General features: G+C 55.6%; 5 protein-coding genes across 5 annotated transcripts; 3 read left to right on the top strand and 2 right to left on the bottom strand.

Annotated features, from left to right (window-relative positions):
• Window positions 1-5,849: 5,849 nt before the first annotated feature.
• BXZ73DRAFT_74783 (uncharacterized protein) lies at window positions 5,850-6,485 on the top strand (the record flags this gene model as incomplete). Its single annotated transcript, XM_048022092.1, has 3 exons — window positions 5,850-6,010; window positions 6,049-6,161; window positions 6,193-6,485. The coding sequence occupies 3 exons, from the start codon at window positions 5,850-5,852 to the stop codon at window positions 6,483-6,485; spliced, it is 567 nt and encodes a 188-aa protein (XP_047881799.1).
• Window positions 6,486-9,069: 2,584 nt separating this feature from the next.
• On the bottom strand, window positions 9,070-9,987 carry BXZ73DRAFT_74784 (uncharacterized protein; the record flags this gene model as incomplete). Its single annotated transcript, XM_048022093.1, has 2 exons — window positions 9,070-9,870; window positions 9,967-9,987. The coding sequence occupies 2 exons, from the start codon at window positions 9,985-9,987 to the stop codon at window positions 9,070-9,072; spliced, it is 822 nt and encodes a 273-aa protein (XP_047881800.1).
• Window positions 9,988-10,338: 351 nt separating this feature from the next.
• Window positions 10,339-15,613, top strand: BXZ73DRAFT_74785 (uncharacterized protein; the record flags this gene model as incomplete). Its single annotated transcript, XM_048022094.1, has 19 exons — window positions 10,339-10,518; window positions 10,555-10,795; window positions 10,846-10,929; window positions 11,197-11,375; window positions 11,571-11,699; window positions 11,907-12,014; window positions 12,075-12,219; window positions 12,351-12,463; window positions 12,557-12,650; window positions 12,711-12,902; window positions 12,960-14,194; window positions 14,245-14,370; window positions 14,546-14,597; window positions 14,682-14,726; window positions 14,957-14,969; window positions 15,123-15,234; window positions 15,267-15,281; window positions 15,341-15,556; window positions 15,599-15,613. 19 exons carry the CDS (start codon window positions 10,339-10,341, stop codon window positions 15,611-15,613), a joined length of 3,294 nt encoding a protein of 1,097 aa, XP_047881801.1.
• Window positions 15,614-16,545: 932 nt separating this feature from the next.
• Window positions 16,546-16,977, bottom strand: BXZ73DRAFT_74786 (uncharacterized protein; the record flags this gene model as incomplete). Its single annotated transcript, XM_048022095.1, has 1 exon — window positions 16,546-16,977. The coding sequence occupies one exon, from the start codon at window positions 16,975-16,977 to the stop codon at window positions 16,546-16,548; it is 432 nt and encodes a 143-aa protein (XP_047881802.1).
• Window positions 16,978-19,698: 2,721 nt separating this feature from the next.
• BXZ73DRAFT_74787 (uncharacterized protein) lies at window positions 19,699-22,278 on the top strand (the record flags this gene model as incomplete). The annotated part of the gene is made up of 4 exons (XM_048022096.1): window positions 19,699-19,905; window positions 19,955-20,497; window positions 20,560-20,692; window positions 20,747-22,278. The coding sequence occupies 4 exons, from the start codon at window positions 19,699-19,701 to the stop codon at window positions 22,276-22,278; spliced, it is 2,415 nt and encodes an 804-aa protein (XP_047881803.1).
• Window positions 22,279-24,585: the final 2,307 nt, after the last annotated feature.

The raw sequence follows: 24,585 nt of genomic DNA on the forward strand, positions 1-24,585 counted from the left end.
GCATCCGCCTCAGCCTTGAGCTCCATGTCCTCAACATCGTAGCGCAATGGTGCAACGCCCACTGCGAAGAAGTCGTCGACGACCATGTAATCGACGCGGGACACTGGCGACGATTCCTCACGTACTACAGCCAGTACCGACGGGCGGGTATCCCCCTACACGGCGAACCCGAAATGTCGCTCGAAGGGACGGTCCACGAAGTAATCGTCAACCTGATCGTACGACTTCGCCAGATCGGGTACCGTCCTCGTGAAGACCCCGACCTCGACGCCGACGACATCTTCGGTAACTAAGGGTTGGGACAACCCTCACGAGAGGGGAGCTGATGTTATGAACACCATGCGTACGCCTACCCTTTTCTCCTCCCCCCTCGTCATCTCCGTCACGGACTATGCCTCGTGCCCTCAGGGGCTACTGTAACACTACCCCTATCCCCTGCCTCATGCTGCTGCGCAGCCTTGCTTCGGACATGCACACGCCTCATGGCAACCTCACGGTACCATACCCCTTACATACGGTTACCATGACTCGTGCTGACTCGTATGGACTCGTTGTACACGCACCACTACCTCACCCCTCACACACCGTGGCCTCAAGGCCTTGTACTTATAAGAGGGACGACGCAGCATAGCGCTCCCCATCTTTCGACCTCCTGTCTAGCTACGTCCCTCTGGCCTAGTGCCAATACATCTCTTACTTGTCTTCTACCTCGCCCGCTCGCCGGTCCACTCGATAGTGCACCGTGCTTACTCGCGTCGGCATCAAGAGATTTCTCACGGACATAACCACTCGGCGTCTAGGCCTCGTTCCCGACGGAACTCGGACTTCGACGTAACAGGAGAGGGGCAGTCCAATGGCAAAACTATAGAGAAGGCTCTACCACCAAGACCAAGGCCAAGAAAAAGAATACTTGAATCCCACCTAGATGAAAATCCAGCTGAAGACCGGTTGTCTCTTTTTCTTAATGGCCATCTGTCTGAGGGAATTATTGACAATATGGGGGAGCCACTTTTGTCGTCTCTTGAAATGGGCCAAACTCCCCAACCTCAGACTATAGATGTGCAGGGCCCTCTGTCATTCTCAAGAACATCAACGTTAACTGCTCGTCAACGGGAAAAGGCTCCTGACCAATCAAATAAGGAATATTCTGATCCCCCTCATAGAGGCAGCTCTCATTCCTCTCATTCTCCTCCTTTTGGAAATGTCAACCTCACCCCGTTAGTAGAAGATGAAGAGGTTTATGATATCTCTGGTTTAGATGATCATCCTATTCAAGAAGCACCATCCACTGTCAACGCTGTTCCAGCTAGAATGGCTCGAATAACTTCTTCCACCATTGTTTCTCCACATTCATCTACCCTCATCATTGGTTCAACTTCCACTGGCCACCATGACACAGAGCCTGGTTTAGAGCATACCCCTCCAAGTGTTGTTTTTTCAGAATCTATTCAGCCCTATTTCTATCTCAGGTCTTTGATTCCAAACAACAAACAATGGCAAACTGCTCTAAGTTTGTTGGCATCCAAGGTATGCTTGAAACCATACTTATTGAGCTTTCAACTGATTTTTCTTATAGCTTTCTGAGCCTCTGCCCATTGACGACGATAGTGTTCTAAGCTGGGCTACGTGGCAAAATGGGTTTGGGCATATAGATTCTTCAATCCATGAAAAACCTGGTCAATTGCAACTTGTAATGGATGCTTTACAAGATCTTCTGGAATCTGCTGAGAAAGACACCCCACTGGAAGATGATGAACTTCAACAGTTCCTTCTTGCAATTGGTCTCTTGGTCAGAGATCTGGAATTAGTGCATTCCTACCGGCCCACCCAGAGGAAATCAGGTGTTATGGAAACTAGGCTTCACTACATGTTGCAACAAGGAAAAATCAACATGCTGCCCAAACCTACAGACTATGATCATCTTCTCAATAATCTTATAGAGAAGGCTGCAGACATGGCTCTCTTTGTCTGTGGTAATCCTATAGAAGACAAGAAGATATCCACACCACTGGAGCTGCTCCCAAAGCCGTCTGGCTCCTTCATCCCCTCCACTAAGAAGGCCGACTCCTTAACCAAGAAGACAAAGTCTAGGTCTAGCAAGGAGGATAAGGAGGAGGAGGTTGAAGAGCTTCCACCAAGAAGTCGCGCCCAGACTGAAAGAGGAGCTGCAGCCTTTCAGGCTCTAGGAATCAAAAAGCCCCCTCCTTCCAGAGTCTACTCATCAGAGTCTGGTCCTTCTGGTCTGCCTGTTATTGGGAACTCTTCTGGCAGTGTGGAATCTGTGGCTCAGAAACGTCGTAAACGACCTAGAGGAAACTCTAGTGAATCAGTTTTGGGTTCTGAGCAGGCTAAGGCAGTCAAGAAGAGAGCTCAAAAGGTGTTAAAGAAATCCAAGTAGTTGTTATTCCATTCATGTTTTATGTCCATATGATTTCAAACATAGAAAAAGATCTCTTAGAATTATTGAGACAGCTGTGGGCTAATATCTTGAATGGAGGTAAGATGAGTTTATAGCAATGTTTTCTTTTTTCTTGACTACCTACAATACAGATTGGCTAAGAGAGAACTTCATGCAAGAGTCTCTACTCTCGCCAACTAATGTGATCTGCAGGCCCCAGCTTCTGTAAGATTTCTTAGAACTTTTTCAGGGTGGTATTTTCTGGTTGGTGGAACCCTTTTTTATAGTCACATTATGTTGTGTAGCACACCACTTGCTGAATTTCTCCCTTCTATTAAAATTCACTCCAGTACTACTAGGGCAGCCAACAGTTTGTTAAAGTCTCCCCCATATTTGAGTGATGCTCTATGTTCAAGAGATAGGTTTGCAACAAACGGGCATTGCCAATTGATTTATACTTAGATCACTAGACAATAGAAAAATGAACCCAGTAAAGAACTGGAAAATCAAACCAATGCTTTGGTTTCTACACATAGAAATTCTTTTTCTGAAACACTTGAAAACAACATAGGGTGTTTAGAAATATGTTTCAGTAAACTAGAGACAAACTCTGTGCACGTCCATCACAGTCCCAATCAGGATTCAACAAATGACAGAGGAACATTGGCTGGCTGTCCAAGAAAGCTACCCAGTATCTGTGAAGAATACAGAATATATAAGCACAATGTGATCTAAAACAGAGAAAAGAATAAAACAGACCAGATCACTCTTTTCCATAGCAGTGAGCCATAAAAAACTCCTAACAAAGGACCTCTGACTATGGTTCCAGGCATTTATGGCAGGGAAGGCTGCACATAATATTGAATTAAGAGAAATGGGGCCACAAGAGATATTGTCTTGTTGGGTGACAGTGGGGTTGTTGGAATTTTGGACCAACTTCCAATGACGACCAAGGTCAGAGATTTCTTCATCCCAGGCCTGACCAAGTTTTTTAGCCGCTTCTTCTACTCCTTTTCCTACAGCCTCCTTGGTGAATGTAAATGAAGAGTCTGAAATATGGATGGTGGCATCTGAGAGATCAAGGAATACAGCAATCCAGTGTCCAAATGGCTGATTCCCCTGGACAAACCAAGGAATAGCAATCACAGACTCAGGGAAGAACCCCAATTGCCTGCTCTCCTTGATAATACCTGATACTGCTTTTCTGTGTTTCCCTTGCATAGCTAGAGTTCCACAGAAGGCATTGGCTACAAAGAGTCTCTTGGATGCCCCTTTGTGCAAACTAATCCAGAGGTTGAACTGGTTCCGGACAAGAGTGACGCTATCATCACTGATCATGTTGCTTGAGAGAAGTTCGGTAGTAACCCCAATGATAGTGTTTTGGAGGACTGGCCATGACATGCCACCCAGCAGAACTGGGGTCTTCTCAAATGCTTCGAACAGGGTTATCAATGAGCTTGAAGGCCAATTCTCAGTCTTTGAGACCTGGTGAACCCATGTTGTGCAGTCTTGAAGCCTTGCTCTAGTTTCCAGAATGAGCTTGATGGCCCTCCAGACTTTGATGATCCAGAGGGGAAGCAAGAGCTCAGGATAATCCGGATGTATAAGAGAATGGGTGTTTCGGTCTCGGATTTCCAGCCGAACAGTGTTGTCATCAGGAATGGCATTTGGAGCCCAGGAAGGGGGACAGTGAAAGACATATATCGGAATTTGGCTGGGATTAACAGGCTGGGAGTCACAGAAAACAAGTCCACCAGGTTGATGTCCTGTCATTTCAAGTCTGACTGAAGGGTCCTGAATAGGAGTCCATTGCAAGATGTCCAAGATTGTGACATTCTCAGAGAGGGTGAATACTTTGCAGACTGGCATTGGTATACGGTTAGGCTTCTTAGAAACCCAAGTATCAAGCCGCAAGGGGTCTGGAGTCGCCCAGGGAAGAAATCCAACTGTTTCTACAAGTGAGCAATGGAATAGACACTTCAAGCACTAGAAAGAGTATTTACCTGTGAGAGAGACATGGTTCATTTTGACTAATTCAGTGAGCAATAGACAGATTGAAAGACAATAGGCAGAGGGGAGGTTGTTGGGCACAGCGAAACAGGTTGGCCAGAAAGAGCAAGGTTCTTATATGGCTCGCATTGTCGGCATTTGCCGGACTCACTAGCTCTGGGAATTTCTTGGCCTAGGCTTAATCCACCTCAAGCACACAGAGTATCTGAAATCAAACAATCACTGACAGAGCAAGAAGATGCATCTCATTCTAATGGGTAATCTTCTCATGGGCAATTGGAGGCGCTAGGAGAATAAGAAAGGGAAAACCGTCTGTTTTCTCTTCAGGACAACTCAGGTCGGCATCATAGGTCTCAGCCAAAAAGAGCGCTCAGGCCGGCATCGTAGGTCTCAGCCAAAAAAGCGGCCGAAATGCTAAGCACTAGGAAACTGAATTTGGATGCTCAGATGCGCTGACTCAGATTGATTTCTCGACTGCCAATTCCGTCTCATAGTATGTTTCGGCTACGAAGGACACCTCATATTCCCTTTTCGGCTGCATAGGCTTCCTCAGATTTTATTCCCACTGCACGGAGAAAAGCCAGCCACCAAATCAGGCCGGATTCGCTTTTCTTTCCATTCTCATTTCTTCACAGCCTAACAAAACCTACTGGGCTACCTATTTACTAGGGTCAACATAACTCTCTAACGCAGAAACGTGACCATCCACTGCCTGCCACAACCCCCGAATCCTTTTCAGAACACCCGGCCGTCCCGCCGCAGAATCCCTGGGATTGGCCGACTCTTTGTCCAACATCTTGATGGCCTCTTTCTCCAACATTCTGATCGCCTGAATATGGAAGGTGATGGCCGACCCTTCCTCCGCCAAATGAAGGGATTGCTCCCCATCTGCAGTTTCGGCCACTTTTGAGACTCGCCCGCAAGCACCACATTCCCATTCGTCTGCTTTGAGTCGCGATCCGTCGGGTTTCGTAAATGCGCTGCCAGAGTGGGGAAACGAGGGGAGGGGCGAAGCCGGTAAACGGCGGTTTGCAGAGCCTCCAGAGGGGCCTGCGGATGTGGCAGCCCTGTGATCGCAAATGCGCTCCGGCTCAACGCTTGCAGTTGACCCGAGGAAGGAGGGGGGTGGGGCTATCTCTTTTGCTATGGCCGTACCAGTTAGAGCTGCCGAATGCGTTCCTAGGGTTTCTGGAGACATTAACGTCCCCGCCGGCTCAGAGGAATTGGAGACGCGAGGTCCTCCGTGCCGATCCCGCCGGAATGCGGCCGGCGTAAATCAACCGAAGGATCCAACGCTGGGTTGTCTTGCCGTGTTTCACGCCGCTTCCCGGTTGGTTGAAAAGGAAGTGGAATCGGCAAACGGCTGATTCCGGAATCAACTAGCTTGGAGGAGGGGCGGGCCGAGGACGATTGTGCCGAAACGCTGGAAGGCTCCCCAATGATGTGCGTCAAGCGTGAGGCGGCCACAGGCTTCGCTCTCGCCGTTGGGACTTGGCCTTGGTTGACAAACCAGGGCCCGTGCAAGGACTCGGGGCCCATATGGGCGGTTTCGGGTGCAGGAGAGTTCCCCGTCGCGGCTCCGTCGTTCTTGTCGGAGAACAGGTCAGTAGGGCCCACCGGTGGCTTTGTATCGTTCGAAGGATTAGATGGCAGTGTGGAGGCGGGGGCGTTATGGTCGGAGGGTCGGCTCATGGGCTCCCAGGCCGCATCGTCGTCAAGATCCATGAGGTCGTCCTCAGCTTCGCTCATTTTGGTGCGCTTTCCCTTGATGTCGGAGGGGGCAGGCGATCGTGAATTGCGTTTCAGAGGGGGCGCCGAGTCTCCGCCGGAATCCGACTCGCCGGATTCGGCCGGTTCGATATCCTCATCGTCGGCTGGATCTTCCGCACCGTCGGTCAGATCGGAGAAGCCGTCTTCCAGATCGCCTTCATCTTCCGCAGCAGTATTCGTACCAGACGCCCTTGGAGCAGATGTTCCATTGGTGTCAGACGATGATGACGAAGACTCGATTACGATGCTTTGGCTGGTCAACCCCAGATATTTCTCAGAGAGAGATTTTCCAGCCCCATCGTTCTGAAATGCCGTTACTTTCAATGTTTTAGGAGCTGAACAGCGTACGCACCAAAGCAACCGCTTCTGTGGTTGCGATCAATAGGTTCGCCCTATGGAAGCCGCGTTTGTCTACCACCTGGACCTCACATCAATCAGGTCCCCTTAGCCTGGGGCACGGGGGGGGATGGCCCGGGCTAAGGAGACCTGAATCCGTGCTCCCGCGCATGTTTGAATAATGTCCTCAATAAACCCGAGGCAGTTTCCCTGAAGGGAAGTATTCGAACGCCCTCCCTTCCAAGTCCCCCAGCCCATCACGTGTCCCCATCCTTCAGATCTCCCATCAGTCCGCGTTATCTCTCCCGCCCCCGCACGCGTTATCTCCCGCGCCCGCGCCCACGTTATCTCCCGCGTCGGCGCCGCGCGCCTCCCTGCCCCGCCACCCGTGCTCGCTGTGCCCGACAGTGAGCTCGCTGTCCCTGCACCCTGCCTCCCCCTCCGCTCCGTTTCCCTCCGTTCTTTTTGTAATCTACTTGCATTCACAATGCGCACCTAATGGTACACAATTCAATGGCCACACCTTCCTGGGTGTGCCTGCACTGAGCCCTCAAACCTCCCAAAATGCGTGCAATACAGGAACATATACAAGCACTCAAATGATCGGCTAAGTGCTGCATCAGATAGTTGTAGATGAGAGCTACTCTATCATAAAATCGCAGTTGGATAGCTAGAGGGGTGCAGGTATGATGTCATATGTTATTTCAGAATGACATACCCCACAGTGATATGGTATATGCATATATCGTCTTATGTACACCCCGAATCGTACCTAGAGGTCATTCAGAGCGCGTTGCAAAAAGAAGCAAGCGAATAAACGATGTCGTGGTGAGGATATGACATATGCACAGAAGGGGGAGTTGGCTCGAAAATGCGGCCTTCATATGTTTTTGTGTAGACCTCTGATCACTTCGCATCTTGTTGCATTACGTTTATATGTATATGGAGAGCTCAGATCGTCAGTTTTATGCTTATCGGTGAAGGATTGAATACAGGCCATGATATGTCATTATTCTATGACATAGAGTATAGCGAGATAGCATGCGCTCCGATTGTTGTTCTGAAAGGCGGAACAGAACGGGGTGTTCTTCTGCTCAACGATGCAGAAAGAATATTGAAGAATGGTCGAGAAGTGGTTGAGATATGTCAGATGGGTCTAGAACGGCAGGTTGCACAAAGGACGCCCTTGAACCACCTACACTACTTTGCACACTTCAAGCTCATATGGCATATCTCAACCACTTCTCGACCATTCTTCAATATTCTTTCTGCATCGTTGAGCAGAAGAACACCCCGTTCTGTTCCGCCTTTCAGAACAACAATCGGAGCGCATGCTATCTCGCTATACTCTATGTCATAGAATAATGACATATCATGGCCTGTATTCAATCCTTCACCGATAAGCATAAAACTGACGATCTGAGCTCTCCATATACATATAAACGTAATGCAACAAGATGCGAAGTGATCAGAGGTCTACACAAAAACATATGAAGGCCGCATTTTCGAGCCAACTCCCCCTTCTGTGCATATGTCATATCCTCACCACGACATCGTTTATTCGCTTGCTTCTTTTTGCAACGCGCTCTGAATGACCTCTAGGTACGATTCGGGGTGTACATAAGACGATATATGCATATACCATATCACTGTGGGGTATGTCATTCTGAAATAACATATGACATCATACCTGCACCCCTCTAGCTATCCAACTGCGATTTTATGATAGAGTAGCTCTCATCTACAACTATCTGATGCAGCACTTAGCCGATCATTTGAGTGCTTGTATATGTTCCTGTATTGCACGCATTTTGGGAGGTTTGAGGGCTCAGTGCAGGCACACCCAGGAAGGTGTGGCCATTGAATTGTGTACCATTAGGTGCGCATTGTGAATGCAAGTAGATTACAAAAAGAACGGAGGGAAACGGAGCGGAGGGGGAGGCAGGGTGCAGGGACAGCGAGCTCACTGTCGGGCACAGCGAGCACGGGTGGCGGGGCAGGGAGGCGCGCGGCGCCGACGCGGGAGATAACGTGGGCGCGGGCGCGGGAGATAACGCGTGCGGGGGCGGGAGAGATAACGCGGACTGATGGGAGATCTGAAGGATGGGGACACGTGATGGGCTGGGGGACTTGGAAGGGAGGGCGTTCGAATACTTCCCTTCAGGGAAACTGCCTCGGGTTTATTGAGGACATTATTCAAACATGCGCGGGAGCACGGATTCAGGTCTCCTTAGCCCGGGCCATCCCCCCCGTGCCCCAGGCTAAGGGGACCTGATTGATGTGAGGTCCAGGTGTTGTCTACCGTCCATCGCTGTGCACCGGGAAAGACGTATGCGACGATGTTGTTAAGCGTAACGGCTGCGCAGGAGATGCTATCGTTCTGACGAGGGCTAGTGAAGTCGATGTCTTGCGTCTGTCTCCATTCCGGCGACGTCTTAGACTTCCAGACTGCGCCGAATGCCGCTTCTGATATAACATCTCTCCGAATCGGCGAGCGGATTTTACCAGTTCGGCGCCAATTATTTGCTCAGTGTAGTGCGGAAGGGAGTCAGCGACTAAGAATGTTGTGTGTTCCAAGTCCAGAATGACTGTAACCCAGTGTCCAGGCCTGCGGTCATCGGGTTTGAAGTACCAGGGGACAATGATGCGTTCGGTATATCGGCCTGCTTCTTATGCAACTTGAAGATGTCGGAGACAGCCTTCGCCTCTCGACCTCCCAGGCACTGTGTGCCGACGTACGGATTGGCGACGTAAGCGGATGGGTGCTGATGGTGTCGGCGAATGAGGATATTGATCGAAATACATGCCGCCGTGACAGATTCGTCCGAGATCATGCGGTTGGACAGAAGCTCGTAGATGGTATTCACGAGGGTCCTGTTCTTGATAGGAACGTTCTGGATGGCGGCCATGACTGCATCTGAGAGACCGGTGGACCACTTCTCCTCTTCGGCCATTTTCCTCACCCAGTTGATGCTTCGGTGGAGTCCATGGCGTGGCTCGTGGAGAGGCGATATTATGCTCCAAACCTTGAACATCCAGAGGGGGAGGAGGATACCAGGAGCGCAAGGGTGATCGAATGACCGCTTGCCTTTCTCACTGTGGGCTTTGATCGCAGCACCGTCGAGTATTTCGCCCTTGAACCAAGTTGGGTTGCAATGATAGACGTACCGGGGGATTTCTTTCAGCCCTACAGCATCCGATGAGTGGTACAGAATTGCTCCAGCCCGATTCGGCTGTCCGTCGGCCTGTCCAGCGGTTTCCACTTCAATAGCTCGGAGACCGTCAGAGAGGTGGGCATGGCAAAGACTTCGGCCACACCCGCCGGGACCTTGCGGCAGTCTTTGTTCGCCTTCACCCTATTGAACGGCAACGGATCAGGAGTCGGCCAGGGAAGATATCCAACTTCGCCGATTTCAGCACCTCTCCCACTCATATGGCATCCGAACACTCACCGTCATGGTCTTCTTAGTCATAGAGGGTATCGGTTGAGGGACCAGGCTGCAACACCAAGAAAGTCACTTTGAGGCATGCGGAGGTCCCTGGGCGGGGTTTATGATGCATCCGGGCCGACGGCAGCCGCATTTGGAGAATGCCGAGCGCCCAGGATCAGCAACGTTGCGAAGCGATGTAGATCCTCCCGAAGCGACGCCAATCCGGCACCCACAATCAGAACCATCAGCGCTAAGGCGGTCGCACGCCGGCCGCTTTAATCTTACCCGTCTCGCGAATTGCAGCCTGCCCTCCCCCTTTCCTCGCAGTCGCTCCCGCTTGCTTCCCCGTCGCGCCGACTTCACTCCTGCTCAATTCGTCTTCTCTACATCGCCATGCCTGCTCATTCAACACTGCCGCCGCACGGCTGCATCGGCCTACCTTCTGCATCCGAATCGCTTGAATCCGCCACACCACAAATGCATCAACTTGCCTCTGAGATCCATTACGCCCTGCAAAACCGTCCGTCTCAAGACATATCGCAGGAGGAGTCTGATGCCTGGGAAAAGAAATTTGTTCGTCGTCTCTTTCTGCTCAGGCGATACGTGCAGGTCCATCGAAGCTCCCTCTCGACTCTACCTTGTTCGGCCCTCGGAGCATTCTACGAATGGGAGAAGGCGCATTTTGAGAACACCCACCCATCCATTCAAAATATCATTCCGGTGCAGGATAAGGAACCGCTCCCTGAGAAGTACGTAACCTATGCGGACGGGATGCGGTTAGCTGGCAACGACCAAGGGAACATCAAACTTCTCTTGTTGGAAGAGGTTGTGGATCAGTGGTTTCTTCCAGGTGAGCTCAACCTAGACTATTTTATGGCGACGGTTCTGACGGCTTTCCAGTTGATGCAATGGCCGGCGTTGAGGAGCAGGTGTACTCCACATCATCTGGCCGGATGCGGCGGCGTCGCGAATCGGCCAATCCTGGTGAGTACCAGTTCGGGCAGAGGCTTCGCGTCCCCGACTAATATTTTATTTCCCACAAAGGCCCCAGTGCAGTTGATGGAGACCGGGCCGATGCGGCCAGTGTAGAGGCCAGCCGATTTACCCCGCGAAAACGCCTTCGATCCTCCGTTCCGGCCGGCTGTGCCCCTTCAACATCGGGAAAACTCACCACAGGCTCCGAAGTTTCTGACACCATGCTAGCCGATGAATCAGTTGAGTCGGCTGGTCAACGCTCATTTTCCTCGTCAGAACGGCCGAATCAGCAAGCGAAAAAACGGGTGCTTGGGCAGGCGCGCAAGGTGTCCGGCTCACGGAAGAAAGCTGTGAGGAAATCGAGGGAAAACAAATTTGTTCCTCCACGGCCGTCTTGTCCTCCCCCTGCTGAATCTGTCGACGGCGAGTGGGCAGTGGTAGAAATGCCGGAGAAGGTGGGCCATTCCACTTGTGCATGCACACGTCTCATCGGTTCTCATCCGATATTCTCTAGGGGCCTGACGGACTGGACCACCGATGCACTCGTTGCCGAGAAGGGGGGCATAGGTGCCTCATGGCTATCCTCGTCGGCTCTACCTGTATCTGCTGCAAGAAGGCGCATCTAAGGTGTTCCAATGCGTACATCTCAGGATGGAGGGGCTCGCCTCTGGTGCAAGCATATCGCGCCTTTGAGTTCGGAGTCGCAATTACCAATCACAGCCGTTCCGGGAAGTTCGTCCGCGTTCCCAAAGCGCTTCGACAAATCAAGGGCCGTGACGGTGTGCCGACGTTCTACGGGACATGGTGTGACGTTTTTCATGAGACCAGGAATACCTGTCTCGGCCTCGATAATCCTGCGTTACTTCGCCCGTATCCGGCCGCTTCTTCCCCAGATGTTTTGGCATCGGCCGACGATGAAGAAGTCCCATGGGTAAGCCGATTTCGTGATTTTTAGATGCCATCAAACATCTGACGAGATAATGCAGGAAGAGATACGGCAAGAGTATATCGCTGCGGGTGTCGGCGGGCAGTTTGTGCAAGGCCCATTGGAAGGAGAGGATCCCATGGGGCAACTCAAGAATTTCGATATGAAGGTCAGCTGATTTCGTGACATAGAATATATTCGGACTCACTTTATGTTTTAATGCGAACAGACTGTTGTTAGTCCCGCATACGAAGAGCCCCTCGCCGTGTTTCAAGAGGACGCAGCAAAGGAAGCAATGGATGCATCTACCGACACGCAAGGATTTTCGTCCGAGTTTATGCTTAGCAAAGACACGGAGCGTGTTCACAAGACAGGTGCGTTGTAGAGCCTCAGCGCGTGCGACCGAGGATAACCGGGCGGTTCATCATTTGTAGCTGATTCTGGGTTGCCGCCTTTGCCGCGGACTATGCTGTTTAAAACCGAAAAACTGCATCGCGGGCCCCAGTCGAAGCAGAGGATGCGGCCGAGCCGTATCAAAGAAGGGGGGTCAATCCCCGTTTGAGGGCCAACGCCGGCGTCAAGGCTAGTCCAGGTGCCGCTTCTCCATCGGGCCGAAATGTGTACTTCGTCTGATCTTCCGTGGCATTAGCAGTCGTCGATTCAGATGAGGAAATGTTAATTTCCTCATCCTTGTCTGACGAATATTCCGAGGACGCAAAGACGACAGCCCGAAAAGCGAAGGGCAAAGCGAAGGCGACGCCAGGAAATATTTCTCTCCCTTTGGAGGATTTCCGCCGTTCGGACGGTGCGTTGCATTTGAAGCCGGCCGTTTGCATTGTCGCTTATCCTCCCTCATTTATATCAGTCGCCGGCCCTTCGAAGATGGCAGGCAAGAAGCGGCCGAATATCTCTTCGGCGCTGGTCGCAGGCTCATCATCAACAGGGGTATCTCGCGCCCGGCCGGGTGATAATGCTGTCCCTTCCGAGTCAACCGAACGAGAGAAGAATCGGAACGTCGGCGGAAATATCCAGGAAAACATAGTTTCCCCTCCACCTGGTGAGTACTCTCCGATGCATTCACATTAAAAACGCCACGCCAACTCCGCGCCCGCAGGTGGATCAGTGGAGCACTTTTCGCTTGCACCCAAACCAGAGCCTGTTCTTGATGCGATTGCCCCTCATCTTGCCAGGGGCCGTCGGATGCTCTCTGAGAAGGTTGAAGAGGCGATCCGGCTTTCCAAACAAGCCGCTGCTGAATCTCACACCGGCACCGAGCAGATTGCTGAACTCCGCAGTCAGCTTCTCGCAACGCGGTCAAAATTGGAGACACTGCAACAGCAAGTCGCTGAACAAGCCACTAAGTCCGAAGCCATGGAAGCGTCAACTGCCGTCCTGACGAGAGAGGTGGCAACAGTAGCAAAAGCCGTCGTCGCTAACGACCAAGCGTCTCAGGCCAAGTACGACGCCTTTGTTGAGGCGATGAAAACGGAGGCTGAGTTGACAAATGACTCATTCAATGCATTGACTGAGGAGATGGCGTCTCTTCGGCGGGTTCTTGAAGCCTCGCAAGAAACCGACCAAAGTCAGGATCAAAGGTTATCGGCACTGACTGTGTCCGTCTCTCAACTCGAACAGGGTTCGATTGTCGTCTTGGAGAAGCTGAAATCGCAAGCCGGTCAATTACGCACCGACAAGGCCATGCTGACTCGCTATGAAAAGCTCCTGGTCCGACTTCAGCTACATCGCTCCAGTCTGAACCGCTCCTTGCAAGAACTTCGCTCCCAGCAAGCATCGTCGACCTCCCGACTGAGCCGACTTGAGGACGCCGCTCGTTCCATGGTCTCTCACAACGAGTTCACCAAGCACATCGCATTCCATGTCTCGGCCTGGTGCTCGCTTGTGCAGACGACCAGGGAAAATCCGCCCGACTATTCGTCACTTCCAGAGGTCGAACTGACGTCGCTCATGAAACACAGCGCCGATATGTCGCCCGGTGGCCATAGTTTCACTCACCAGAGCAATGAGCCTCCCTTCAATCCCCCTTTGCTGGATCCATCCCCTTCCGAAATTTTGGCAAGGTTCTTCCAGCCGGATGCGCTTGAGAATGCATCGGCCGATACCCCTAAAACTCCAATCGCCGGCCCCTCATCCACTGATCCGGCTGTCTCTCTCCACCATCCCCAACATCCGCCGCGGAATACCACCGCCGATCTGGCCGCCGGGCCATCTTCCCCACCGACGGCCTCACTTTCCCCTTTAACTGCTATTCTTCTTTCATTGGAAGACGGAGAAATGGAGGCCCCTTCGACGGATCCCAGTCGCGCTCCCCCAGGCACTGATGAAAAAGCAGTGGGTTTTCATATCAATCTGGCATATCTCTGCCTGATACTCATTTTTAGCTTGCTGATATAATGCCCCAAGGAGAAGACATTTCGAAGCCCCAGCCCCCCCCTGTAGCATCTGGGTCAGAATCACCCATTGATCCTGCGCGTGCCATGGACGTCAGCATTCCATTCTTAGGCCCAGTAATTGGGGAGTTTATCTCATCCCCTGACCTGCCCATACCTATATGTCGCCAAGTAGATTTTAGAACTGCCTCACTTAGTCTGTTGTATTTTCGTCTCCATAATCCAGATGCATCCTATGTTTTGGACTGGATGAAATGTTTTCTTGAACAGCTGAATACTCTGACATGGATAGCCTCCCAGCTACTCCAGAACGCTCAGTGCTACGTTTCTTAAAATTCAGGCAAGTCGGTAAGGAAAAGAGCACCACAATGTGCGTACCCCACCGGTTTCCTGTGACCGAGTGCCAGGCCGAATTGTACTCGCCACAGGCATATTGGCCTGGGCCGAAATTTCGGGGCCGTTTAAACTGGCCGGTGAGCGCCAGGGCGGTTTTGACACGCGAGAAACCACCCGGCGAGCGCTAGGGTGGCTTGGACACGGAAATGTGCCCAGTGAGCGCTAGGGCGGTTCTCACATGCGGGAAACCGCCGGCGAGCGCTAGTGCGATTTTGAGACATGCCGAATTGCCGGGTGCCGCTAGGTTTCGCCAGATGTCTTTGTGGTGCTCTGCTGTGCTCCATTGCATCAAAAATTACAATCCTAGCCTCAGACCTTTCGTTAGTGATATCACGTGGCTTTGCGGCCCTCTAAAATAGTATGTGGGAACATTGACTGGGAAATAGCTCTTCTTCCACCCTTCTCTATCTCTGGGGAGATGTCCGTCCCGTCTGACAGCCCCCTCCATGAAAAAGCTGCTCTTCTTCTTCAAGATGTCCTAGCTGCCCGCCTGCAATGGTGGGTCACCCCAGGCCGCACTGGTGGTTTTCGGGCCGAGAACCTTTGCCCTTGTCCGCCTGGGTTCAACCTAAAGGTTTGGCATGGGTGCGTTGATGCTGCGGATACAATCTTTGAAGCAATGCAACACAAATGTGAGTCCTCATGAACATTATTTCAATGTTCATTCTCATTTTTACTCTCATTAGACCAGACAGCATGGGCTGCAGAGGATTATCATAAGGCTATGAATAAGGGGCATGGGCTTCCGACACCTGAAGAATGGGAGAAGCTCTCCTCCAACTTTCCCCCATTGTTCTCGTCAATCGAGGGAGAACTGAAGCGACCTGAGTCTGGGTTTGTGGCAGTGGATATCCATGACAAGGTCCTCGCATGGTATCTGCCGGATCTACTCACCGGAGAGCTGCAGGTGTGTGTATCACTCCACGACACAGCACTTACTGAAACCCAGTGGCCGCAAGCATGAGCTTCTCACTGCAACTCAGTGGCTTTTGGCTCGGGAGGTTAAAAAGCCTTCCGAGAACAGCAAGGTGTGGTGGGATAACACTGTCCTCTACTCTAGTGAAAAGGGTGTAATAAAGGGCACTATTTTAATCGCCCGAGCGATGGTACAGCATAAGGCTGTTTGCAGCTCCGGCTCACTTCGCGGGTAAACCCGCAATGATCCGAAGCCGTGAGCCAGGGATCATGAGCCGGGCGGCTCCAGCTCTCTGCAGCTCCGGCTCCCAGCGGCTCCGGATCGAGTGGGCTGAAATTTGGCGGATCTGCGGCTCGATCCACGGATTATCCGCAGATTCTTGAGTAATAGCTTATATTTGTACTTATGTACTACAAGCCCTATACCGTTCGAAAGCTATTTGAAGCGTCGTTGTAACGATATTATATTCGTGTGATTTGGCGAAGAATTGACCGAGTGACAGACAAAACATGACCTATGTTCACTTCGAGTGCATTTGGCGCCCGCGTCTGGCGTCTGCACGCGGGAATCCGTCCAGATCGGGCAATGTTCGGATTTGAACGCGGCATCTCGCGCGCCGCTTGCTCGTCCTCAATCCGAGTCCTCCTCAGTCTATCCTCGCTCGTCCTCCACTTACCCTCTACCCTCCATCCATGCTGCGTCGTCGTCGCGCGCGGCCGTCGTCAAGCCCAGGAGTTGTTTTGTGGGGTAGCGGTGAGCTCCCGCGCCCCCGATCTCCCTTGGTGAGTTGCTGAGTGCTCCCGCGCGGCGTCCTAGCTCGCGCTCACGCTCGTCCCGCGCTCGTCCACCACCTCACGCTCGGGCCTATCCGTCTTGCCACATCGCCATCCCCCGGCGAGCCCCTGGCGAGCCCTCGTCCTCTGCCTCCGCCTCCTCGCCCTCCTCCCACGCTGCCGTCCGCTTCATCAACCGGATCCGCCTCACGTCCGCCGCGCGTCTCCCGCATCTTCCGCGTCGCTCTTGCCCTCGCCCGCGTTGCCCGTGTCCCCAGCCTCAGGCCTGCCCCGCGTCGTCTGATCCTTCGTCCACCCGGCGCCATCGCGCTCGCGCGCCTGGCTGTCGCGGTGAGCTTCCGTGGCCTCCTCTAGTGAGTACTTAAGTTCTTCTCGCCCCCTCTGCTCCCGCGTCCCCTTCCCCTCCCAGGTTCCGGCCGTGCCCACAACGCCCTTGCCCGTCTCGCGCTCGCGCTCGTCCGCGTCGGGCTCATCTGCGTTGCCCTTGTTTACCTCGCGTTCTCCGCCTCGCCCTCGCCCATCTTGCCCCCACATCGCCTGCTGCGCCCTCGCCTGTCTCACCCTCCTCGCGCCTACACTGTCCGCCCTCCACGTCCTCCGCCCTGGCATTGGCACCATGCCGTTCTCAAACCCGAGAGCTACGTCGTGGGGTCGCGGTGAGCTCCCGCAGCCCCAGTTTTTTATGGTGAGTGCTCCCCGCCCTCTCTGCTCCCCACGTCGCCTCCTCCCCCTCATGTTCCAGCCGCGCCGGCAAAGCTCTTGCTCGCATCGTGCTCGCTCGTCTCGTCCCCGTGTCGCCCACGTCGCCCACGTCAACCTCACTCTCGACCTCTCCGCCTCGCTACCTCTCCGTCACCCATCTCGCCCTACATCGCCCCCCCGTTCGCGTTGCCCTTACGCGGGCGCGGGGCTGTTCTCAAGCCCAATATTTCCATCATGGGGTCGCGGTGAGCTCCCGCGACCCCGATCTCCCTTGGTGAGTTATACCCTTTGCTCTGTGCGCACGTCCCCACCCACCTCGCTCTTGTCCTCAGCCTCGTCCGCGTTACCCTTGTCCTCCACGTTGCCTTCGCCCACCACCTCCTCCGCCTCATCCCGGCCCGCGTCTCTCACCTCCGCGTCCCTCGGCTCCGCCTCGCGTCGCCCTCTTCCTCGTCCTCCTCGTCCTCGCCCACTTTGCCCACCTCGCTCTTGCCCGCCTTCTCCGCCATGTTTCGCTCGCATTCGCCTGTGCTGCTCCCGCGTCACCCACCTCGCACGCGTCGTCCCTGTCTCCTCACCCATCTCGCACTCAACCGCGTCCCCCACGTCCCCCGCCTGCACCGTGTCCCCCGCCTGCACCGCGTCCCCCGCATTACCCACCTTGTCCGCGCGTGGTCCGCGTCTTGCCCTCGCTCCCCCGCCTGCGTCCCCCGCACCTACCTCGCCTGCCAACCTCCGCGTCCCCCACGTCACCCGCATGTTGTCCGCCTCTCGCCCGTATCGCCCACATCGTCCGTGTACCGCCCTCACCCTCCCACGTCCTTCCCCCACGTCGTCCACCCCACCTCGCCCGTGTCGTCACTTCATCCGCGTCGCCCACGTCTTGCCCCCGCGCCGCCCGCCTCACCTCGCACCCGTCTCGCGCGCATCACCCACACGCCTCCTTTGTGTCGCCCGTGTCACCCGCCTCCCCCCTGCATCACCCTTGCCCGCATTTGTGCCCACATTACCCGCGTTGGGGCCCAGGTCGCCCGCATCGTCTCCGTCTTACCCACGTCACTCATCTCGCCCGCGTTGCCCACCCTCGCCCACATCCTCGTCGCCCTTGCCCGCTTCACCCACATCATCTGTCCTTGCGCGCGTGCCTCGCGCGCCCACTGCCCATGTCGCGCTCGCCAGCGTCCACCTCGCTTCTCGTCCGCTTCCCATGCCTCACCTCTATCTCGCCTCGGTATTGCCTATGTAGCCTGCCTCACCCGCTTCTCTGGTGTTGTAGTGATATTTCTGTAGCCCACAATACATCTACCAAATGTATTTACTATGTAGAGTAGTAATCTGTCAATGAAATACCCCCTTGCTTGCTCTTCACAACCATGAATGGTCCGATATAATATACTCGAGTGAGAATGATCCGCAAGAAGCAGCTGAGCCGCACTGAGCCACAGAGTGCGGCTCAGTTGGCGGCTCGATCCGCGGATTACGGCTCCGGATCTCGCAGCTCCGGCTCTTCCAGCGGCTCTGACCCATGCGGATCTGGATCAAGCCCCCAGATGTCACATGATCCGTGGGTTCGGATCCGGATCATCTGTGGATCGAGCCGCAAACAGCCTTAGTACAGCAAGGTCTATCCAACTTGGTGAGGGAACATCGTCCACTCCCAGGAATATCGCTTACCAAATCACCAAGGTTGAAAATATACGACCGTCTTTAAATCTCATGCGCAGGCGACCCCATCAAGAACGCCGCACGGAAGTTTGGCTTAAATCCTTTGAGTGCTGCGCTGCGGTGCTGGATGCAGTCATAGCCGTTCTGGCCCCTGAGCAATACAAAGCCCTGGTTCAAATGTTCAATGCATTCAGCCCTGCATTCCAGGACTGGCCGGTTACCGCCGTCGCTCTCCAAATTATAGCGAACCGGGAGACGCCTTATCATCGGGACCTCAACAGTTTTGACTGGTTCTACGATCTTTTGCTTACATTGGGGGATTATGATGGGACATTTCTATCACTTCGGAGTCTCGGGCTGGCACTTCCGTATGAACCTGGGACTGTCCTCTTAATGCTCACTAAGCTTCTAGAACATGGTGCGCCGCCAACCAAGGATGGCGAGCGGTTTTGTATTTCATGGTACAATCGTCGGGAGGTAGTTGAGGCATGGTCCGCTGCGCTGGGTCTCTCTGTTCCACCGCTTCCCCATTTCACTTACCTAGTTCAGCAGATCAGTGATTTCGGCTTCGTATAGGCACTTCCATGTTCAGCCCTGCATATATCAAATACCCGATTTCTGAGGAAGGAATGAGCAGGCGTGGGCACCGCCGGAACCTGCCGGAACCGACACCGAATCAGGTAGGTCAGCCACTTACACCTGCCAGAACTGAGATGGGTGGCTGGCGGAACAGAATAAAACACTCCAGAGGAGCGGTGAGCAGATTAATGCGAAGATTCCACTGGTATTTGCGCATGTTTGTGCCCTGCAGTTTCGCGTGGCCACACTTTGCGCTTCTGAACTTTGTGCTGTTTGGCGTTGTCGTTGCTTCTTTCACGCGGGCGGGTCAGATAAGCCCTGGGCTCACCGACGCGCCCCCCAGCCTCTGCTGCTCTCTTCCCTCTCACTGAACTCGCCGTTCCTTCCCCTACCATGTCTATGCCGCCGACATTCCCCTCCCGTCTCGGCGCTACCCATGTGCTGCCGACCTGGGGCAACACCCCCGAGCCTATCGAGGGAGAAAGAGCCCGCCGGATTCATGAAACGTTCACAGGAAAAATCCCTAGCGGGCCGATGGGGCAATGGACGCGGCCGAAGGCTGCCGAACTTGGGAAGGCGGCTGGGAGCATTTTGTATAAGGTGCGTCATGGTGCAATCGGCAGGCCGATATCGCTCTGAATCTGCGAAGTTCTCGTCCCCCATCCTGTCCGACTTCATGAAAGCGGACCTCGACGCTATCCAGAGGCGCGCCGCGAAATCCCCCTCCACCTTCGATCTTGTTGATGTCACCACGGCGTATCCACGCCGTGTTATCGTCCTCCGTGGCAGTGGGGATGTTATGACATCCCAGGAACGCCGACTATGGGCATTATTCTTCAAACTCGATACATCCGAGGCGGACTTCGAGGCGATGCGCGCGCACACCGCCGCCAGTATCGCCGTGAAGTTTGGCGTGGTGTTCTCCTACGAGCCCGAGCCGGACTTCGATCTCGGCGACGCACATGGGTCCTCGAAGTCCGAAGACGCACAGAACTGGGTCGACGAGTCCGACGACGACGAGGAAGAGGACAGTGACGAAGAACAGGACGTCGACAAAGCAAGCAGCGATGAGGTGATTGAGTACGACGATTCCAACGACGCCGGCTGCCGAATCGAGTCCACATCAACAGTCGCCTCGTTGGAAAATGCGACCGGGCCTCCCGAGACGACATTCATTCACTTTCGCCGTGTTGTAAGTACTTCACTCGTTTCCAGCGCACCCCAAAGATGTATTGAGTGCGATTATTGTGATAGTGTGACAACTGCCACAAGAAGATGCCGGATGGACGAGGAACATGCTACGGCGGAGTGCAACCATGCGGACTGTGCAAGTTGGAGAAGATCCGCTGCTCGTTGCTTGGGATCCGTGGGGACGGATGGGTTCTTGGTATGTCGCATCTGCCGACCTCGATACAGCCACATCCTGACGTTTGGCGGTCAGTGAAACGGCTCGGTGTCATAGCGTTCTTCGACGGCCTGACCTTTTATCCCCTCAAAGCGCTGGTCGGCGCACAACTTGCAGTCGCTGAGGGATACATCGACTTTCTCCTCCACGCTATCACGAAGGAAGACTTCGCGCTCCTCACGTCCGACCTCATCGAGGTTCCCGAGAAGGTCACAACGCTGAAATGGCAGTACCATCGCGCTGACAGCCGCCGAATCGCTTGGCGACACCTATTTGTTGACCGACCAAGGGCGCATATCGGAGTTACGGCCGCCGAATTCAAGACAATCCACGGCAGACGCCGCGAATGCGTGCGCGATAGCTGTGCTCCGGACGAGGAAGCCCGTGCGCTCCGCCCATCCCGTCCACAATCCAGGCCGAAGACGGTGAAGACGACTGCCACAACTACCAAGAAGTCCCCCCGCAAGCGCAAGCAGAAGCCTGCAGGGAAGTCGAAGGCAGCCGCGGGGCCGAAACGCACGCCGAAAGTGATCGAGCTGTCGGACGACGAACAACCCCAGCAGTCGTCTTCGACTCGTCGTACCACACGGGCCACGACGCAGGCAGCATCCAAACGCACCGCCCCTATTTCCCCGCCCTCCACGTCGAAGCCCTCCAAGCGCTTGAAGACCGGCGCCGTGCCTTACATCGAGGTTCCGCCACGCCCCAAGAGAACTGGATCCACGCAGTCCTCGTCGGCGTCCTACGCGCATTTCCTGTCGCCTTTGGAACCGTCAATGTCGCTGTTCGGCCCTCCCTTGTCGTCCCTGGCGTCCTCCGCCACTCGCTCGGCCGCCGAAACACCTGCACAGGCCGACCTTTCGATCGATGGCGAGTTGCGCAAGGCTTACCTCAGCGCTGCGACGAACTTCAACCGGCTTCGGGGTGAGATGCAGGCCGCCATATCGGGTCTTGAATCGGTCGCTGCGCACGCCGAAGGACGCCAAGAAGTAATCCGCAATTCATTTAGCCCGAATGGATTCGCAAATCCGGAGGATTTCCTCACCTGGGTGAAGACAGCCGGCATCGTTTTTGCCCAGGCGTTGCGCACCAACGCACCCGCAGTCCCGATCCAGGATCTCGATGTGAAGATGCTGGATGCGGTTGCTGCTTCGACGCGCACCGCGCCGACCCCGCAGCCCCCTGAATATGTCCTGGAACGCCCTGCTGCGCCACCCACCGCGCCGTCTCCGCGCCGTCTCCCGCGCCGTCCGCTGCGCCGACCACCGCGCGTTCCGCTGCGCCGACCACCGCGCGTTCCGCTGCCGCCGCCGCGCGTTCCGCTGCCAACGCCGGCCGCGCGTTCTGCTGCAACGCCGGCCGCGCGTGCACCGCCGCCGGCCGCGCGTACACCGCGGCCCACCCAGGGGGAGCCGATTACGCCGACGGCGGCGAAGCAGGTGACGCAGGCAAAGGGGATTCCGCCCGGCAAGAAGCAGGAGACGCCGGTCGAGCCAGAGGAGGAGGATGAGGAGGAGGAGGAGGAGGAGGAGGAGGAGGAGGAGGAGGAGGAGGAAGACTGGCCCTGAGTCTGACTGAACCTCAGCAAGGCGCACTCCACTCGTCGAAAACGACGATTTTAATTATATCCGGCCACTGGAAAGGTTTTTGTATCATACGCCGTCTTTTTGCTGCCCCTCTGTTCGCCGGAATGCTTATATATCTGTTGTGTATCCGCCCCATGCACCTCCGTCGTTGACGCGCTCACCTTGCGCTACCAGCGCGCGGTACTTGCCCACGCCCTCGTCTTCTTGTCCTTCTCCCTCCTCTCCCCCCACAGCGTGTACCCCGCGTTACGGCATTGCGGCAGCGTACGCGAGCTGGTCCAGCTCCCGAGTCGGGGCTACTGCACGTCAATCTGCGCGAAAGGCCGAGGCCTCGCTCGTCCTCCGCTTACCCTCTACCCTCCGTCCATGCTGCGTCGTCGCGTGCGCGCGCGGCCGTCCTCAAGCCTAAGAGTTGTTTCGTGGGGTCGCCGTGAGCTCCCGCGGCCCCGACCTCCTCAGCTGGTGAGTTCTACCCGCCCCCTTTGCTCTCCGCGTTCCAGCCACGCCTTGCCCAGCTCGCGCTTGCGTAATCTCACGTTCATCCGCATCGCGCCCTCCAGTGTGCGCTCTCCGCGGGCGCCGTTTCCCGCCCCCGCCCCGTCGATCTCGCCCCCACTTCGTCCGCACCTCGCCCACCTCGCCCGTGTTCCGCGTGTTCCTCGTCGCCCTCACCGCCCCGATCTCTTCTGCGCCGCTCGCCTTCGCTCGTGTCGCCCACATCGCCCGCCTCGCTCACCCTCGCCTCCGCGTCGCCCTCGTCCGTGTCGCCCTCGGTCGCCCCCGCGTGTCCCGATGCGTGCTAGACGGCCCCACCGTCGCCCGCCTTGCGTCATCTCGCGGGCGCATGCGCGGTTCTGTGGGGTCGTGGTGAGCTCCCGCGTCCCCGATGTCTTTTGGCGAGTTCTCCTTTGCTCCCTGCGTCCTCGCTGACCTCGCCCTCATTTCGCCCTCGTCCTCCGCCTCACGTCGCCTACCACGACCTCCGCGTCGCTCTTGTCCGGCTCGCCCTCGCCCGCCGCTGTGCCACGCCCGCGTCGCCGGCCTTACCCCCATGTCTCCCACCTCGCCCGCACCCGCAACCCCGTCCTCCGCCTGCCCCGTGTCGCCCTCAGCTGCACACGTCGTCCGCATCTCGCCCCCTCGCCTACGTCGCCCGCACCTACCCCGCCCGCCGAGCTCCGCGTCTCCGACCTCGCCCCAACCCTGGTGAGTTTTCCCCGCTCTCTCTGCTCCCCTCTGCTCGTCCCGTTGTCCCCCCTCTTAGGTTTTGGCCTCGGCGCGCGCGGGCAACACCCTTAGTCGCGCTCATCCGTGTTCCCGTGTTCACGTCACCCTCTCCGCCTCTCGTTCTCTCCCTCGTCCATCTTGTCCCGGCGTCGCCGTGTCCCCGACGTCTCACCCCCCCTGTCGTCTGTTGCACCCCCACATCGTTCGTCTCACCCTGGCGTCGCCACATCGCCCGCGTGTACTCCCACGTCGCGCACATCCTGCGTCGCCGTGTGCGTCGTCCGTCCCACCCCCGCGTCTACGCGTTGCCCACCTCGCCCGCATCCCCTGCCTCTCTCGCATCGCCCGCGCCTCCCGCATCTCCCCCGTGTCGCCCCCGCGTCGCCCTCTCCGCATCGCCCGCGTCACCCTCGCCCACCCCCACGTCACTCGCCTTGCCCTCTCCGCCCTCGTCTGCCTCACCTCCAACTCGCCCGCCCCGAGCACGCCTCACCGCTGTCTCACCTCCGCGTTGCTCACGTCGCGCACACGTCGCGCCCGCCTGCCTCCACGTCACCCGCCCTCACCCTCGTCCTCGTGGCGCTTGTCTTGCCCCGCGTTGCAGGGCTCGGCCTCGACTCTCGCTAGCCTCACAAGACTTGCCGACCTCGCGCATCCACATTGCCTGGGCTTCGCATCCGCATCAACCACCTTGCTGTGTAGCCGCTGTACCCAGCAACCACCGGTTGTTCTGGGCGATGTATATAGCCTCTGTGTACTTTGAATTATTGCCTTAAATCACACAACATGAGTGGGAAGGATCCGTAGAATCCATGGACCCACAATGAGCGCAGAGTGCGGCTCAGTTTGTGGCTCCACCCACGGATCACGGATCCAGCTCGCGTGGCTCCGGCTCTTCCAGAGGCTCTGAGCCGCGCGGCTCTGGATCAAGCCCCAGGAGATCACATGATCTGTGGATCATCCGTGGGTAGGGCCACAAACAGCCTTACACAGTTGCCCACCCCCACACGCATCGCCTGCCTCCATGGGGTGTCGGCCTCTTCCTCTAGCCTCACCTGTCGC

The sequence above is a fragment of the Epithele typhae genome, assembly GCF_022376455.1.
Source record: "Epithele typhae strain CBS 203.58 chromosome Unknown BXZ73scaffold_5, whole genome shotgun sequence".
Classification (NCBI taxonomy): domain Eukaryota; kingdom Fungi; phylum Basidiomycota; class Agaricomycetes; order Polyporales; family Epitheliaceae; genus Epithele; species Epithele typhae.